Here is a 15,999-nt window from a genome sequence, read left to right on the forward strand (position 1 = left end):
GCATCAGTTTAGACTCTTCCAGCAACACAGTGACTCTAAATGGAGTGAATGTGCAGCCTGAAGACACTGCTGTGTATTACTGTGCCAGATACACAATAATACAAAGCATCAGTGGAGCTGAACAAACCCCTCAGAGCATCAACACAACATCACCAGAGGCGGCGCTGTCACACCAGGAATGATTTATCACCCAGACATGTTGAGGTTCAGTCAGAAATGTTGAAGAAAAATGCTTTAGATCAGTACTTTGAGAACATAAGAATTTAAATGTGATATAAATCTGTAGAAGTTTTGCATAATTTTTTTTTAAAGAAAAAAATTGTAAATGGATAAAAAAAATTTGATGTAATTTGCACTCATTAAATGACCAATTTATATTACTAATGATGACTGCTTCTGTTGCATCATAACTTTTTAATCTCTTTACATTGTAGGTAAATTTCACAATGTGAAATAGTTTTATTAGGACACAGCAGCAATAATACATTTGCTTCTCAGTGATTTCTTTGATGATCTCAACTGCTTATTTTAACATGTATCAACTAAAAGTGCACAGACTCGTACATGATTTCTAAACATAGATCAGTGTTTTATATTCTCACTTGAACATTCATGATCAAGTGATGACTCATGGAAAAAAGTGTATCTTTATTTCATGATGTAAATTAAGTATTTGAAGAAAGGTTTTATGCAAAATATACTCATATGTCAGTGACTGCATGGAATCTGGAATACGTTTTAAAAACAATAAAATGAGGGTTTTCCCTGGGCATGTTCTAAGGGGCTTTCTCTCCAACAGTTTTCATTTGAAGCTTGATTGGAACTGGTTGGTCTGAAATGTGGGGTACCTCAGAACTCAGTACTGGGACCACTGGTGCACTATTAGTTAGATCAAATTTAAAGTCTCAGATTATAAACGCACCTCATCCAAAGAGGAGGAGGCATCACAATCAAATCCAGTTCTTTACTGAGGAGGAGTCAATGCAAAACTCAGATGTGTTCCACGTCTACTTATGTGAGAGCAGAGAGGAGGACAGAGAAGAGGGGACACACAGTTGAACATGATGGACTGTAGGACAGGACTGCTGCTTCTAACTATCTGCTGGGCAGGTGAAGATCTTCACTCATCCTGATTGTTGACAGATTTTTATTTTTGTCATCAGCTGATTAACTTGATGTTTCATCTTCTAAAAACGGTGTTGATGCTCAGACTCTGACCCAGTCTGAACCAGTGGTTAAAAGACCTGGAGAATCTCACACACTGACCTGTTCAGCCTCTGGATTCACATTCAGTGACTACTACATGGCCTGGGTCAGACAGGCTCCTGGAAAAGGACTGGAGTGGATCGCTTATAATCAGCAGCGCAGTGGCAGCAGCACATACTACTCTGAGTCAGTCAAAGGCCGGTTCATCATCTCCAGAGACAACAACAGAGCACAGCTGAATCTGCAGATGAACAGCCTGAAGACTGAAGATTCTGCTGTTTATTATTGTGCTCGATGGTCACAGTGACTGAAGTCAGTTCAGCAGCTGTACAAAAACACACACTTCTCATATTTACTGCTGTGAAGAGCAGAACTGCACACTGAACACTGTCTTTATTTTACTATGAATGGCTTTTAAATTGTTAATGACCTCACTTTAAAATGTTATTTTAATTATTTTACAACTGCTTTTGACAAAAAAATGCAAAGTGCCTTCGTGACTAATTTGTAATTTTCCCTGAAAGTCATCTTCATTTAATTCACATAAACTATCAACAACAGAACATTTATTAATTCTCATTGATCCACCATCACTCTCTCCAACTGTTTTTACCTGCAATGCTCCAATATTTTTTCACAATTAACCTCAGGTAATCTATGTCCTCTACCCAAAGGATTTAAAAATGGACTGTGGTGACTCCAATACTGTTTCCATTTTCCTGGAATCACTGATGCAGTTCAACAGATTTCAAAACAGCCTTTTGGATTTTTTTCTTCCTTCTCACTTGTTACTTTAGGGGGCCCTCAGGTGTCTGTCCTAGGATGTCTCATTCTGGTCTATGATAAAATATCCTGTTTGACTGTAAAAAGACAAGAACAAGTGACATCAGATGTTCAATTAATTAGATTGAATATGATAAAAACATTTATTCAGAGGTGAATTGACTGAAGGTACTATGAATGTGCAATGACACATTGTCAGTATCTGATATATCTGATTTACAGAATATTCACTCATAGAATCAATTTTAAACACTAAAGTTTATCATTTCTATTTTCCAACTACTCACCTTCACCACTCGGCATTTTTTTCAGTTCAAATTGACCTCATTTCTATACCTATTGGTAAAGAAGAGTTTATATGATTTTTTTTTTACGAAGAAACTTAAACAAAGCATGTCAAAAAAAAAATCAAACATTTACTTGATTACTCTTAATCTCAGTCATTCATATTCAAATCACAAGTAATTATTTACAATAAGAATGAAAGATTTCCCTATATATTTCTACTTGGTGTTAAATAAAACAATATAATATTGTTGGTACGCTGAGCTGATTTCTGTTTGGTGTTTTGTGGTCAGAACAGTTGGTGCTTCTTTTATTTCCTGTCAGAGTTCTTCTCTATGCAAAGGGGACTTCCTGTCCATCTGCTATAAAGACTTGACATCCTGCTGTCAGCTGCAGCAGCGAAGAAGAGAAGCTCCCCTCATCAGATCAGCTTCAATCCCAACCATGTTCTCTGTAGCTCTGCTGCTGCTGTTGGCAGCTGGATCCTGTGAGTCTGACTGAGGCAGAGACACTGACAGTGTGATCACCCTGACTGTTCCCTCTACGTCCACTGATTCAATCTTCTGCTCTTCATCCACAGGTGTGAAGGGTGAACAGTTGACACAGCCAGCCTCTGTGACTGTGCAGCCAGGTCAGCGTCTGACCATCACCTGTCAGGTCTCCTATTCTCTCAGCAGCTATGCTACACACTGGGTCAGACAGCCTGCAGGGAAAGGACTGGAGTGGATTGGGTGGAATAGTGTTGGATACACCCCAAGCTACAAAGCTTCCCTGAAGAACAAGTTCAGCATCAGTTTAGCACTCTTCCAGCAACACAGTGACTCTAAATGGAGTGAATGTGCAGCCTGAAGACACTGCTGTGTATTACTGTGCCAGAGACACAATAACACAAAGCATCAGTGGAGCTGAACAAAAACCCTTCAAAGCATCAACACAACATCACCAGAGGGGGCGCTGTCACACCAGGAATGAATCATGACAGCAACGTTGCGGCAGAAAATTTGAGGAAAAATAATGAAAAGAGTTTAAATTAAATGTAAAAACTGTAGGAAACATTTGAAGGATAATGGTAATAAAAAAAAGAAATACAAAATCAGAAAACATTTTTAAATTGCTGATACACAAATATATAAAGACCCATGACCGAAAACATATATGATAACTACTTTAATAGAATTCTAAACTTCTGATCTCATTATGCAATAAGTTCACATGTATTTAATATTGTTTTATAAGGATAGTGCAGCAACAATATATTTTTTCTCTGTAATTTCAATGATCTCAACAGTTAATTTTAACATTCACTCAAAATAAAAGCACACACCCAGTTGATGATTTTTTAAACAAAGATCAGTGTTTAATACTGTGTCTCAAACATAAATGATCAATTGATGACTCATGAAATTTTTTTTCATTTTTGATCATGATTAAATATTTGAAGACACAGTTTGTTTTATTCTAAAGAAAATACTTAAATATGACTGACTGTCTGATATGACAAATTCACTGACAATCTTCAATCTCATGATTCTGCCTTTAGACATTCTTTTTGTAAACTAAAATTAATTTGCAGGTGGATGAGAACAGCTGAGTGTGAAGTGTGGGGTACCTCACAAATCAGAACTACAACCAATGGTGCATCATTAATTGGACAAAGTTAAGTGTCATTGATCATTGGCTCACATCATCCAAAGAGGAGGAGGCATCACAATCAAATCCAGTTGTTTAATGAGGAGGAGTCGATGCAAAACTCAGATGTGTTCCACGTCTACTTATGAGAGAGCAGAGAGGAGGACAGAGAAGAGGTGACACACAGTTGAACATGATGGACTGTAGGACAGGACTGCTGCTTCTAACTATCTGCTGGGCAGGTGAAGATCTTCACTCATCCTGATTGTGGACACACTTTTGTGTCATCAGCTGATTAACTTGATGTTTCATCTTCTAAACAGGTGTTGATGCTCAGACTCTGACCCAGTCTGAACCAGTGGTTAAAAGACCTGGAGAATCTCACACACTGACCTGTTCAGCCTCTGGATTCACATTCAGCAGCTATGAGATGAACTGGGTCAGACAGGCTCCTGGAAAAGGATTGGAGTGGATCGCTTATATTGGCACCAGTAGCAGCCCTAAGTACTACTCTGAATCAGTCAAAGGCCGGTTTATCATCTCCAGAGACGACAACAGAGCACAGCTGAATCTGCAGATGAGCAGCCTGGAGACTGAAGATTCTGCTGTTTATTATTGTGCTCGAGAGTCACAGTGACTGAAGTCAGTTCAGCAGCTGTACAAAAACACACACTTCTCATATTTACTGCTGTGAAGAGCAGAAGTGAACACTGTTAACAGTGTCTTTATTTTATTATGAATGCCTTTTAAATTGTTAATGACCTCACTTTAAAATGTCATTTTAAATTATTTTACAACTGCTTTTGAACATAAAAATGCAAAGTGCCTACATGACTAATTTGTAATTTTCCCTGAAAGTCATCTTCCTTTAATTCACATAAACTATCATCAACAGAACATTTATTAATCCTCATTAATCCACCATCACTCTCTCCAACTGTTTTACCTGCAATGCTCCAATATTTTTTCACAAACAATTAACCTCAGGTAATCTATCTTCTCTACCCAAAGTATTTAAAAATGGACTGTGGTGACTCCAATACTGTTTCCATTTTCCTGGAATCACTGATGCAGTTCAACAGATTTCAAAACAGCCTTTTGGATTTTTTTCTTCCTTCTCACTTATTACTTTAGGGGTCCCTCAGGTGTTTCTCCTTGGTTGTCTCATTCTGGTCTGTGATACAAAATCCTGTTTTACTGTAAAAAGACAAAAACAAGTGACAGACAAATTAATTAGATTGAATATGATAAAAATTTATTCAGAGGCGAATTGACTGATAGTATTATTACTATTTATTTTCTGTTTTTACTGGTAAAGGAGATTTTTGTTAACTAAGACATTTAAACATAAACATGTAAAAAAAAAGTCTATCAAACCTTTAGTTGATTACTCTTAATCTCAGTGATTCATATTCAAATCACAAGTAATTATTTACAATAAGAATGAATGATTTACCTATATATTTCGACTTAGTGTTATATAAAACAACATAACATTGTTTCTACACTGAGCTGATTTCTGTTTGGTGTTTTGTGGTCAGAACAGTTGGTGCTTCTTTTATATCCCGTCACAGTTCGTCTCTATGCAAAGGGAACTTCCTGTCCATCTGCTATAAAGACTTGACATCCTGCTGTCAGCTGCAGCAGAAGAAGAGAAGCTCCCTTCAGATCAGCTTCAATACCAACCATGTTCTCTGTAGCTCTGCTGCTGCTGCTGTTGGCAGCTGGATCCTGTGAGTCTGACTGAGGCAGAGACACTGACAGTGTGATCACCCTGACTGTTCCCTCTACGTCCACTGATTCAATCTTCTGCTCTTCATCCACAGGTGTGAAGGGTGAACAGTTGACACAGCCAGCCTCTGTGACTGTGCAGCCAGGTCTGCGTCTGACCATCACCTGTCAGGTCTCTTATTCTGTTAGCAGCTATTACACAAGCTGGATCAGACAGCCTGCAGGGAAAGGACTGGAGTGGATTGGATACAATCGTGTTGGATCCACCCCATATTACAAAGCTTCCCTGAAGAACAAGTTCAGCATCAGTTCGGACTCTTCCAGCAACACAGTGACTCTAAATGGAGTGAATGTGCAGCCTGAAGACACTGCTGTGTATTACTGTGCCAGAGACACAATAACACAAACCATCAGTGGAGCTGAACAAAAACCCTTCAGAGCACCAACACAACATCACCAGAGAGGGCGCTGTCACACCAGGATTAATTTCAACAACTCATCATCACCTTCATATATTTGATTTTTCTTAGCCTTTCCACAGATATAACAGAGAGAGGACTGCACAAACTCTTTGTGTTCTTGAAACACAAAATCGTTTGAATGAAGCCTGGAGCTGTTTTACACAGCACTGTTTACAACAAAACTGAACATTTAGAGGCATCATGCCCATTTCTTCAAATGGGATGATCTCATCTTCCAAGTTTTGCTAGTCAACAAATGAATAAATAATCCAGTCAAAAGTTTTTTTGTTATTTTTTTTACAAACTTCTCTTCAATGATTTGTTGTCATATTGAAACTCAAATGTCTGTACAGAAAATAAATATTTACATCAACAAATGGTACGATTTTTCTGAGACTATCCAGTCTAAATCTGGAGGCCTCTGCTGTGTATTAGTGTCCACATACCCTGGTTGAAGAGAGCTGAGAGGCATTTGTTGTGAATCTTCTCCTGGTGGTTGCCGAGATGTGTTGATGAGGAAGGAAACTTCGCAGACACCGACTTGGTTATCAAAGATGTTTATTGGAGAGAACAGTCAGGCATCAATCGGACGCTGCAGCATGCCCGAGGGAGGTCTCGAGGTCCCGATGGTGAAGAACTCCGGGGAGTCTACCTCGATACCTCCTTCTTATAGAGTCCAGTAAACACATTCTTTTCTGATGACCTCACGCTATACCGTATGGTCAACTCAATGGTGTGTTGTTCAGTTATGACCAAAAAAGGGAATAGTGTAGATGCTTCATGATATACATCCTCCTAGTGAGAGCCACCAGGGGCCCACAGGTTCCTGTAGAAGGAAGAAGGACACCGGACACACATGTGGAGGATGTCCTGATATTGTGCTTAGGTTGGCAGTTAAACACATTAAGGCCTTACAAACGTAAAGCCTGCATAGAACAGGTCAGATACTACACTTTTCTGAAATTCCACAGGATATTTGTCAGATTGCTCATTGTGACAGTTAATGTTTGTTTTTTTTAATTTCCTATTTTTGAGTCAATATTATGACTGAAACAATCCATCCAGCACAGGAATGTGAGCAGAATTAATTAATAATGCCAATTTTTTTTTTCACTTGATATTTATTTAATTTCTCCAGCCAAAAAAGGCAATATCTTCACATTCAACATCAAACATGCAAAAATCAGAGAGATTAGATTTTGTTGAAAGTCTTGTTAAATCGTCAATAAAAAGATATGTTTTATTGATTCAATCTTATTTATTGTATTAAATATACGTGAAAATAATTTAAAAAAATGTCATGACTGAAATCATGTGAATTAAGTTGTCAAAAACTGGTAAATAGAAATATTTATTTTGAGAAAAACTCGAAAAGGTGATAATCAAATTGATGCTGTGCAAATTAAACTGAGGAGGAGTCGATGCAAAACTCAGATGTGTTCCACGTCTACTTATGTGAGAGCAGAGAGGAGGACAGAGAAGAGGGGACACACAGTTGAACATGATGGACTGTAGGACAGGACTGCTGCTTCTAACTATCTGCTGGGCAGGTGAAGATCTTCACTCATCCTGATTGTTGACTGACTTTTTGTCATCAGCTGATTAACTTGATGTTTCATCTTCTAAACAGGTGTTGATGCTCAGACTCTGACCCAGTCTGAACCAGTGGTTAAAAGACCTGGAGAATCTCACACACTGACCTGTTCAGCCTCTGGATTCACATTCAGCAGCTACTACATGGTCTGGGTCAGACAGGCTCCTGGAAAAGGACTGGAGTGGATCAGTTTATTTACCATGATGGCAGCAGCCAGTACTACTCTGAGTCAGTTAAAGGCCGGTTTATCATCTCCAGAGACAACAACAGAGCACAGCTGAATCTGCAGATGAACAGCCTGAAGACTGAAGATTCTGCTGTTTATTATTGTGCTCGAGATGCACAGTGACTGAAGTCAGTTCAGCAGCTGTACAAAAACACACACTTCTCATATTTACTGCTGTGAAGTGCAGAAGTGGACACTGAATACTGTTTTTATTTTATTCATTTATGCCTTTTATATCTTTAATTTACCTCCTTACTTTTCAATAATTTCCAAATAATGTATATGTTTATGCATTTATTAAACCCATCAGTAATGAATACATCACATTTACCCCTCAAATAATTCAATATTCTGGTAGCTCAATTACATTGTACTGATGGTAAATTATGCATAGTTTTGACTGATTGACCTCGAGGTTTTTTGGAGTATCTAAATATTTTAGATGAAATCTTCCCACATTGGGGGTCTACCTTCATTGAACATAAATTTCTTATGGAATAGTTCACTTCAACAACAGTTGATAAATTCTTGTTGATCCAGCATTTTTCTGTCAAGTTACTTTTACCTGCAATGTTCCAATCTTTGACCAAAAACAATAACCTGAACTCTATCTTATTTCTGAACAAACTATGTTAAAAAATGGTACAATGACAACTTTATTATTTACCACACTCCTGAGGATTTCCTGCAAAAATCCAACTGATTTCACAACCTTATTTGCATTATGAATTAAATTCGGAGGAATAGATTGAACTGAAAATTTGTCTGGATTGAGTTGTGTTCTTTTATAGAATTTGGTGGAAAACAATAACAGGAGCAGACTGAACGGGACCACAGTGAATATATCCAACAGGAAAAGAAGCATGAGTCAGGATTTAGGCTGAGACAGACTATGGACAGCACTAGCCTGGTTTAGATCATATTTATCTGATAGATACCAGTTTGCTCATGTCCATGGTGTTCCCTCCTCATACAGTAGGGTTAGCCATGGAGTTCCTCAAGGTTCTGTACTTGGATCCTCTTCACCTTGTACATGCTTCCCTTAGGGAACATTTTTCAGCAGCATGGGATAAATTTTCATTGTTATGCTGATGACACTCAGCTATATTTATCCATGAAACCAGAGGAGACAGAGAAGTTAGTGAAGCTCCAGACCTATCTTAAAGACATAAAGTCCTGGATGTCTTCAAATTTCCTCCTCCTTAACCCAGGAAAAACGGAGGTCATGGTGTTTGGTCCTGAACCTCTCAGGGATAGATTTGTTCATATGATCACTCTAGTTGGTATCTCATTAATATCTAGTCTCTCTGTGAGGAATCTAGGAGTAACTTTTGATCAAAATCTCTCCTTCAACTCACACATTAAATTAGTCTCTAGAAGTGCCTTTTTTCACGGAGGAACATCACAAAGATCAGGAAACTACTGACGCAGCCTGATGCTGAAAAGTTAGTCCATGCATTTGTTACTTCCAGGCTGGACTATTGTAATTCTTTATTATCAGGGTGTCCAAACAACTCTTTAAGAAGCCTCCAGTTGATCCAAAATGCTGCAGCCAGAGTTCTGACAGGTGAAGTCGCTTCATTGGCTGCCCGTTAAATTTAGAATCATTTTTAAAACCCTTCTTCTGACCTACAAGGTCCTCAGAGGCCTAGCTCCATCCTACCTGGAGGAGCTAGTGATACCTTATCAGCCCAATAGACCGCTCCGCTCTCAGAATGCTGGTCTACTTGTGGTTCCCAGAGTTTCTAGGAGTACAATGGGGAGCCGAGCATTTAGCTACCAGGCCCCCCTGCTATGGAACCAGCTCCCTGTCCAGGTACGGGAGGCTGACTCCATCGCTACTTTTAAGATCAGACTTAAAACCTACCTCTTTGAAAAAGCGTATTGTTACTAATTCTGTAGTTCCAGTTACTGTCATAGACAAACATTATCATACTTAGGGGGTCGTCTAATCGTTAGGTCACATCTTAGCTATGCTGTTATAGGCCAAGGCTGCCGGGGTCCGGAAACATGATCATCTGACCATCCTCTGTCACCCCACTGGGTCATGGTTTCCTCTCCTCTCCTCTCCTTTCCTCCTCCTCATCAAGCAGACTAGTTATGCTGATTCCTGTGTAGTTTTTCTGCTTCTCCCCCCCCTCCCCTCTCTGTTTATTTACAGGTATCGCCGCCTTCGGAGCTGCATGATGACCTCCGGCCCGCTGACCCGTTGTATAGTGTATTTTTGTGTGTGTTTCTGTGCTCTGTGCCTCTCCTCTCCTCTCCTCTCCTCTCCTCTCCTCTCCTCTCCTCTCCTCTCTCCTCTTCTCTCCTCTCCTCTCCCTTCCCTGCCCCTCTTCTCCCTCTCCTCTCCCTCTCCTCTCCTCTCCTCTCCTCTCCTCTCCTCTCCTCTCCTCTCCTCTCCTGTCTCTTTACCCAGCCGGCCATCAGCAGGAGGGTCCCCCTACATGAGCCTGGTCCTGCTCAAGGTTTCTTCCTGTTAAAGGGGAGTTTTTCCTTGCCACTGTTGCTTGTCTGGGGTCAGGCCCTGGGATTCTGGAAAGCCCTTGAAACAATTTTGATTGTATAAGACGCTATATAAATAAAGATTGATTTGATTTTGATTTGACAGACAAGCAGGAGCAGTCGGTGTTGGCAGGTCTGCAGGCAGAGAGACAGCGCTGATGAGCAAAGAAATGACATCTAAAACTATGACTACGGGAATGAAAACTGAGTTGAGCCGATGACCAAAGATTTCACATAAAAACCGGCAGAGAACGTGGAGAAGAGACAGCCTGGATGACAAGAAACACGTGGAAAAACAGACAAAACCATTAGGAGCCCCGAGTGTTTTCTCTCTCCCCCTCCCCTTCTGTGTCTTTTTTGATTTCAGGTTGAACGAGCGGTTTCCTGACTCTCCCCGTTGGGCGAGCTAGGCACACCTAAGACGATCTCCAGTCATTATCCACACCTGCCGTTCTCCTCAACTCTGCACTCATCACTGATTTGTTGATTACCCCCGTGGTACAGCCTGGCTCCTATAACTGTTTTTAAGTTTGTTTCCTCGAACCTGTTTCCAGTCTGGAACTAATCGTTCGTCTTTCCTGCGGATCGCCACTTGGATGCCTGCTCGCACTGCCCAGCCTGCTCCAGTCTGATTGTGTTTGTCTTTCACCTGCACCCTTTGGCTCTGTTCTGAACTTGGACCTCAGTAAACTTGATTTCAACCTCACCCTATCGTGTGTGTCTGCATGTGGGGTCTCGATTCGTGTCCGCACATCGTAACAAAATCAGAGAAAGGAAGGGGACAGAGAGATGCCAGGAAACTCCTGAAAAATATGTGTGTTTTGTCGTCCTCCTCTCTGGATACTTTTGGGGGCCCTAAGGTGTCTAACCTGGGACCACTCATTGTTAGTCTGTTGAATTTATTTTAAGATTCCATGAAGAAATATTGAAGGATCTGAGTGCCAAAGTTTCCTCTGACATCACTGCCCTTCTCTTTCACACTCACATTTGAAGTGTTTTAGATGAAATTTAAAGATAGTTTTGAATGTTACAGTAGATGAACATTTACATGAGAGTTCCAGTGACACTTGTTTCATTTCAATATCTTTAAAGGTTACAATGAATTAAGTAACAGCAGACCTTCACATGTAAAACATGATTTGACTGTAGGTTTCCAGTTGTATGCTGATCCCTGATGCAGTTCATTAGATTTCAGAGCTTTCTTTTGGATTTTTCTTGTCCTCCTCATCTAGATCCATTAATTGGTTTTATATTGTGAAATAAATCTGAATTTCTTCCAAAACTGTTTTGCATGTAAAACATGATTTGACTGTAGGTTTCCACTCTCCTACTGGCTCTATTTGGTCAACAGTGATGCTCCACATGTTTGATTCTATGCAAATTCAGAGTTCTTCTTTGTTCCCCAGCTATAAAACCATCACATCAGACTGTCAGTGGTGTTCTCTGCACCTGACTTTATAATAATAGAATAATAGAATAAATAAACCAGTAAATATTCTTGTTTTTAATAAATTGCGTTCAATATTTTTTTTCCATCCAAACTCATAAAAACATTATTTAGCATCGGCTGAATTGTTTGGGTCAAACAGTCATTAGAGGAGTACTAACTGTTGGATGGTTTCCTGGAGCCTGTTTGAGCCTGTTTGAGCCAGTCCTCCTGATACCCTGATGCAAATCTTCAGTGTCTGGTGGACGTCTGTCCTGCTGACTGCTCTTGTTCTCTCTCTGCTGCATGACAGGTCACATCTCCAGCATCAGTATGTTGAACACTCTCTCTGCTGATGCTGCTCACTGACTCTCTGTCCTGTGAGTTTTGCTGCTGTCTGACACTGCTGAGAGACGGTGACTCTCCCAGACCACCAACTTTCTTCTAACTGTCATTTCTTCTCTACTGGTGGTTCTGGTCAGAGTATGGAGTCCATTCCTTCCAGTTCAGTCATGAAAAAGCATGGGAGACCCTCCAACTGTACTGACGGAGATCTGACTTCACATTTAGGTCTAGTATGAACTAGATCAGACAGGATCCTGGAAAAGGACTTGAGTGGATCGGTGAGGGCTTCACTGATACCAGCAGGAACAACTATGCTGGCAGTGTGAAAGGATGTTGAGAAATCACTACAGACAACATCAACAGTATGGCTTATCTGAGACTGTTCAGTCTAAATCTGGAGGACTCTGCTGTGTATGTGCCAAACACACTGGTTGAAGAGAGCAGAGAGTTTTTTCTGAAATTCCACAGGATATTTGTACATTTAGACCAAAGGTGGCAGCAGAACACACAAGTCAGATGTCTCTGTGACAGTTAATGTGGTTTTCATCATTTCAATTTTTCATGTGTCTGAGCAGACACACAAGTTCCCTGAGCACACTGAGGACCACTGTGAGCAACATCAGATGGGTACGCGGTGGCCACACACCAGTATCACGCTTGTTCAAAACCTTGGATCATGTAACTTCATGGCTTATTAAAAGAATCAAATGACAGCAGCACATAAAATGAAAAAGACAAAAATATTGTTGTTCATGAGATGTGTACTACTATGTTATATGTGAGAGTCCTGCTTTAACCATAGGAAGAGTCCTAGAAAAGGAAAAAAATCTCAATCAGTTTCACCGCTTGTTCTTCTATTTGCACACACTCCGACAGCCATTCCATCTTAAAAGAACCGCATTTCTTTTTTACTTTGGCTTGATGAGTGGATGTGTCTCTGCCCGTTCGTTTCGCCATGATAAAGGATTAGCATTTGCATCTCTTAACTCCGCTGCACTGCTGTTAGCTAGCTAACGTGCACGGCGAGTAAAGGCAGGGCACATACGCAAACACTGTCAATGCTGATTGGCTGCGTAGCGTAAGTGAACTGCATCGGATTATTGGCTGGACACCTGTCGCTCATTGAGTTACGTTGCGAAATGGTACAGAAAACAATATTACTTGTCTAATTAACTAGATTATATCAGTTCTAAAATTAGATATTAATTAATACGTTTCTGTTGAATTTTATTTTGTACGCTGCATAGATTTTCTTGTGCGCTGAGTATGTGCAAGCAGTGCGCGATTGAGCAAGCGCGCAGTTTAGAGGGAACATTGATCATGAGTGAAACCCTCCATCCCAGCACAAGAATATTAGCAGCAATAATACAATCATGCTAAAAAAAAAGACAATTTCTTCACATTTAATATCAAGCGTAAAAATCAGACATATTAGATTTTGGTAAAAGTCTTGTTCAACCTTCAATAAAAATGTGTTTGATCGAATGATTGGTTGGCTGATTGATCGACCTGTCTGTCTGTCTGTCTGTTTATTAAAGTTGAATTGCATATTCTTGTATCTTATTCATTGTATTATTTATTTACTTGAAAATAATACAAAAAAATGTCATAATTAAAATAATTTCAATGCAGAAAATAGAGTACTGTTAATTTGGCACGAAAGAATAGTTGGTCAGAAATTATTAGTTATCATTTAGAAGTTGTTATGATTTCAACAAGTTAAACTGTCAAAATCAGTTCAAAACAGGTAAATAAAAATATATTTTTTTTGAGAGAAACTCAAAAAAGTGATAATCAAACTGATGCTGTGCAAATGAATTAGAAAATCATAGACAATAGAAGACTCACAGGGTATAATCTACAAGTGCAATAGTGATAAAAATCACAATAAAACATACAATTGAAACACTCTGGTCCTTCATTAGTTTGAATTTAAAAAAAATAAAAACAACAACATTAATACAGTTGCAGCGAATGTCCTAAAAATAAATAGATTTGACTGATTTTGAAAGAACATATTTTATTCAAGTTTCTGAATATAACCAAGAGGGGCAGTGCAACATTTTAAAGGTAGAACATGACAAATGGAACCAACACAATGAGACTGAGAAAACGTGTGTTTAACACTCCCTGTTTTCTTCTTCTCATCTGTTGACATTTATTGGATAGTTGCCATTTTCACAACTTTTATGCCTTATTGGTCAACATATAATGATTTTTAGGTATTAATAATGATAGAACTGTATTGTAACCCCTGATGCTTCTTTTATTTCCCGTCAATGTTTGTCTCTATGCAAAGGGAACTTCCTGTCCGTCTGCTATAAAGACTTGACATCCTGCTGTCAGCTGCAGCAGAAGAGAGAAGCTCCCATCAGATCAGCTTCAATACCAACCATGTTCTCTGTAGCTCTGCTGCTGCTGTTGGCAGCTGGATGTGAGTCTCTCTCTGTGGATTTGTCAAAGTCAGCAGTTGATCTGTTTTAGTGTGATTTTATCTTCAGTATTTTCTTTGTTGTTTCACAGGTGTGAAGTGTGAACAGTTGACACAGCCAGCCTCTGTGACTGTGCAGCCAGGTCAGCGTCTGACTATCACCTGTCAGGTCTCTTATTCTCTCAGCAGCTACTGGACAAGCTGGATCAGACAGCCTGCAGGGAAAGGACTGGAGTGGATTGGATATAAATATACTGGAGGCTCCTACTACGAAGCTTCCCTGAAGAACAAGTTCAGCATCAGTTTGGACTCTTCCAGCAACACAGTGACTCTAAATGGAGTGAATGTGCAGCCTGAAGACACTGCTGTGTATTACTGTGCCAGATACACAATAACACAAAGCATCAGTGGAGCTGAACAAAAACCCCTCAGAGCATCAACACAACATCACCAGAAGGGGCGCTGTCACACCAGGAATGAATCATGACAACAACGTTGAGGCAGAAGATTTGAGGAAAAGTAATGGAGAAAAAGACTTCAGAAATTAAATTAAAAGTAAAAACTGTAGGAAACATTTGAGGGATAATGGTCATAAAAAAAGGAAATACAAAATCAGAAAATGTTTTTGAATTGATTTCACACAAATATATAACGTAATGTTCGAAAATATATATGATAACTGCTTTCATAGAATTCTAAACTTCTGCTCTCATTATGCAATAAGTTCACATGTATTTAAAATTCTTTCATAAGGATAATGGAGCAACAATATATTTATTACTCTGTAATTTCAATTATCTCAACAGTTAATTTCAATATTCACTCAAAATGAAAGCACACACCTAGTTGGTGATTTTTTTAAACAAAGATCAGTCTTTAATTCTTTAACTCAAACATTAAAGATTAATTGATGACTCATGGAAAAAATGGTATTTTTATTTTTTGATAATGATTAAATGTTTGAAGACCCAGTTTGTTTTATTCTAAAGAAAATATGAGTGACTGTCTGATATGACAAATTCACTGACAATCTCCAATCGCATGATTCTGCCTTTAGACATTCTTTTTGTAAACTAAAATTAATTTGCAGGTGGATGAGAACAGCTGAGTGTGAAGTGTGGGGTACCTCACAAATCAGTACTAGGACCACTGGTACATCATTAATTGGACAAAATTAAAAGTGTCTTGATCATTGGCTCACATCATCCAAAGAGGAGGAGGCATCACAATCAAATCCAGTTGTTTACTGAGGAGGAGTCGATGCAAAACTCAGATGTGTTCCACGTCTACTTATGTGAGAGCAGAGAGGAGGACAGAGAAGAGGGGACACACAGTTGAACATGATGGACTGTAGGACAGGACTGCTGCTTCTAACTA

General features: G+C 39.3%; 1 pseudogene and 2 gene segments (V, D, J or C); all 3 read left to right on the plus strand.

The window, feature by feature from the left end:
* Positions 1–2,718: 2,718 nt before the first annotated feature.
* LOC130514591 (Ig heavy chain V region MC101-like) lies at positions 2,719–3,151 on the plus strand (annotated as a pseudogene).
* A 2,439-nt stretch (positions 3,152–5,590) lies between these two features.
* On the plus strand, positions 5,591–6,187 carry LOC130514561 (immunoglobulin heavy variable 4-59-like). The segment is given in 2 exon segments: positions 5,591–5,636; positions 5,730–6,187. Coding segments are annotated over 2 exon segments (471 nt in total).
* An 8,380-nt stretch (positions 6,188–14,567) lies between these two features.
* On the plus strand, positions 14,568–15,513 carry LOC130514564 (Ig heavy chain V region 5A-like). The segment is given in 2 exon segments: positions 14,568–14,625; positions 14,715–15,513. Coding segments are annotated over 2 exon segments (435 nt in total).
* Positions 15,514–15,999: the final 486 nt, after the last annotated feature.

Source organism: Takifugu flavidus, chromosome 18, assembly GCF_003711565.1.
Source record: "Takifugu flavidus isolate HTHZ2018 chromosome 18, ASM371156v2, whole genome shotgun sequence".
In the NCBI taxonomy this organism is placed as follows: Eukaryota; Metazoa; Chordata; class Actinopteri; order Tetraodontiformes; family Tetraodontidae; genus Takifugu; species Takifugu flavidus.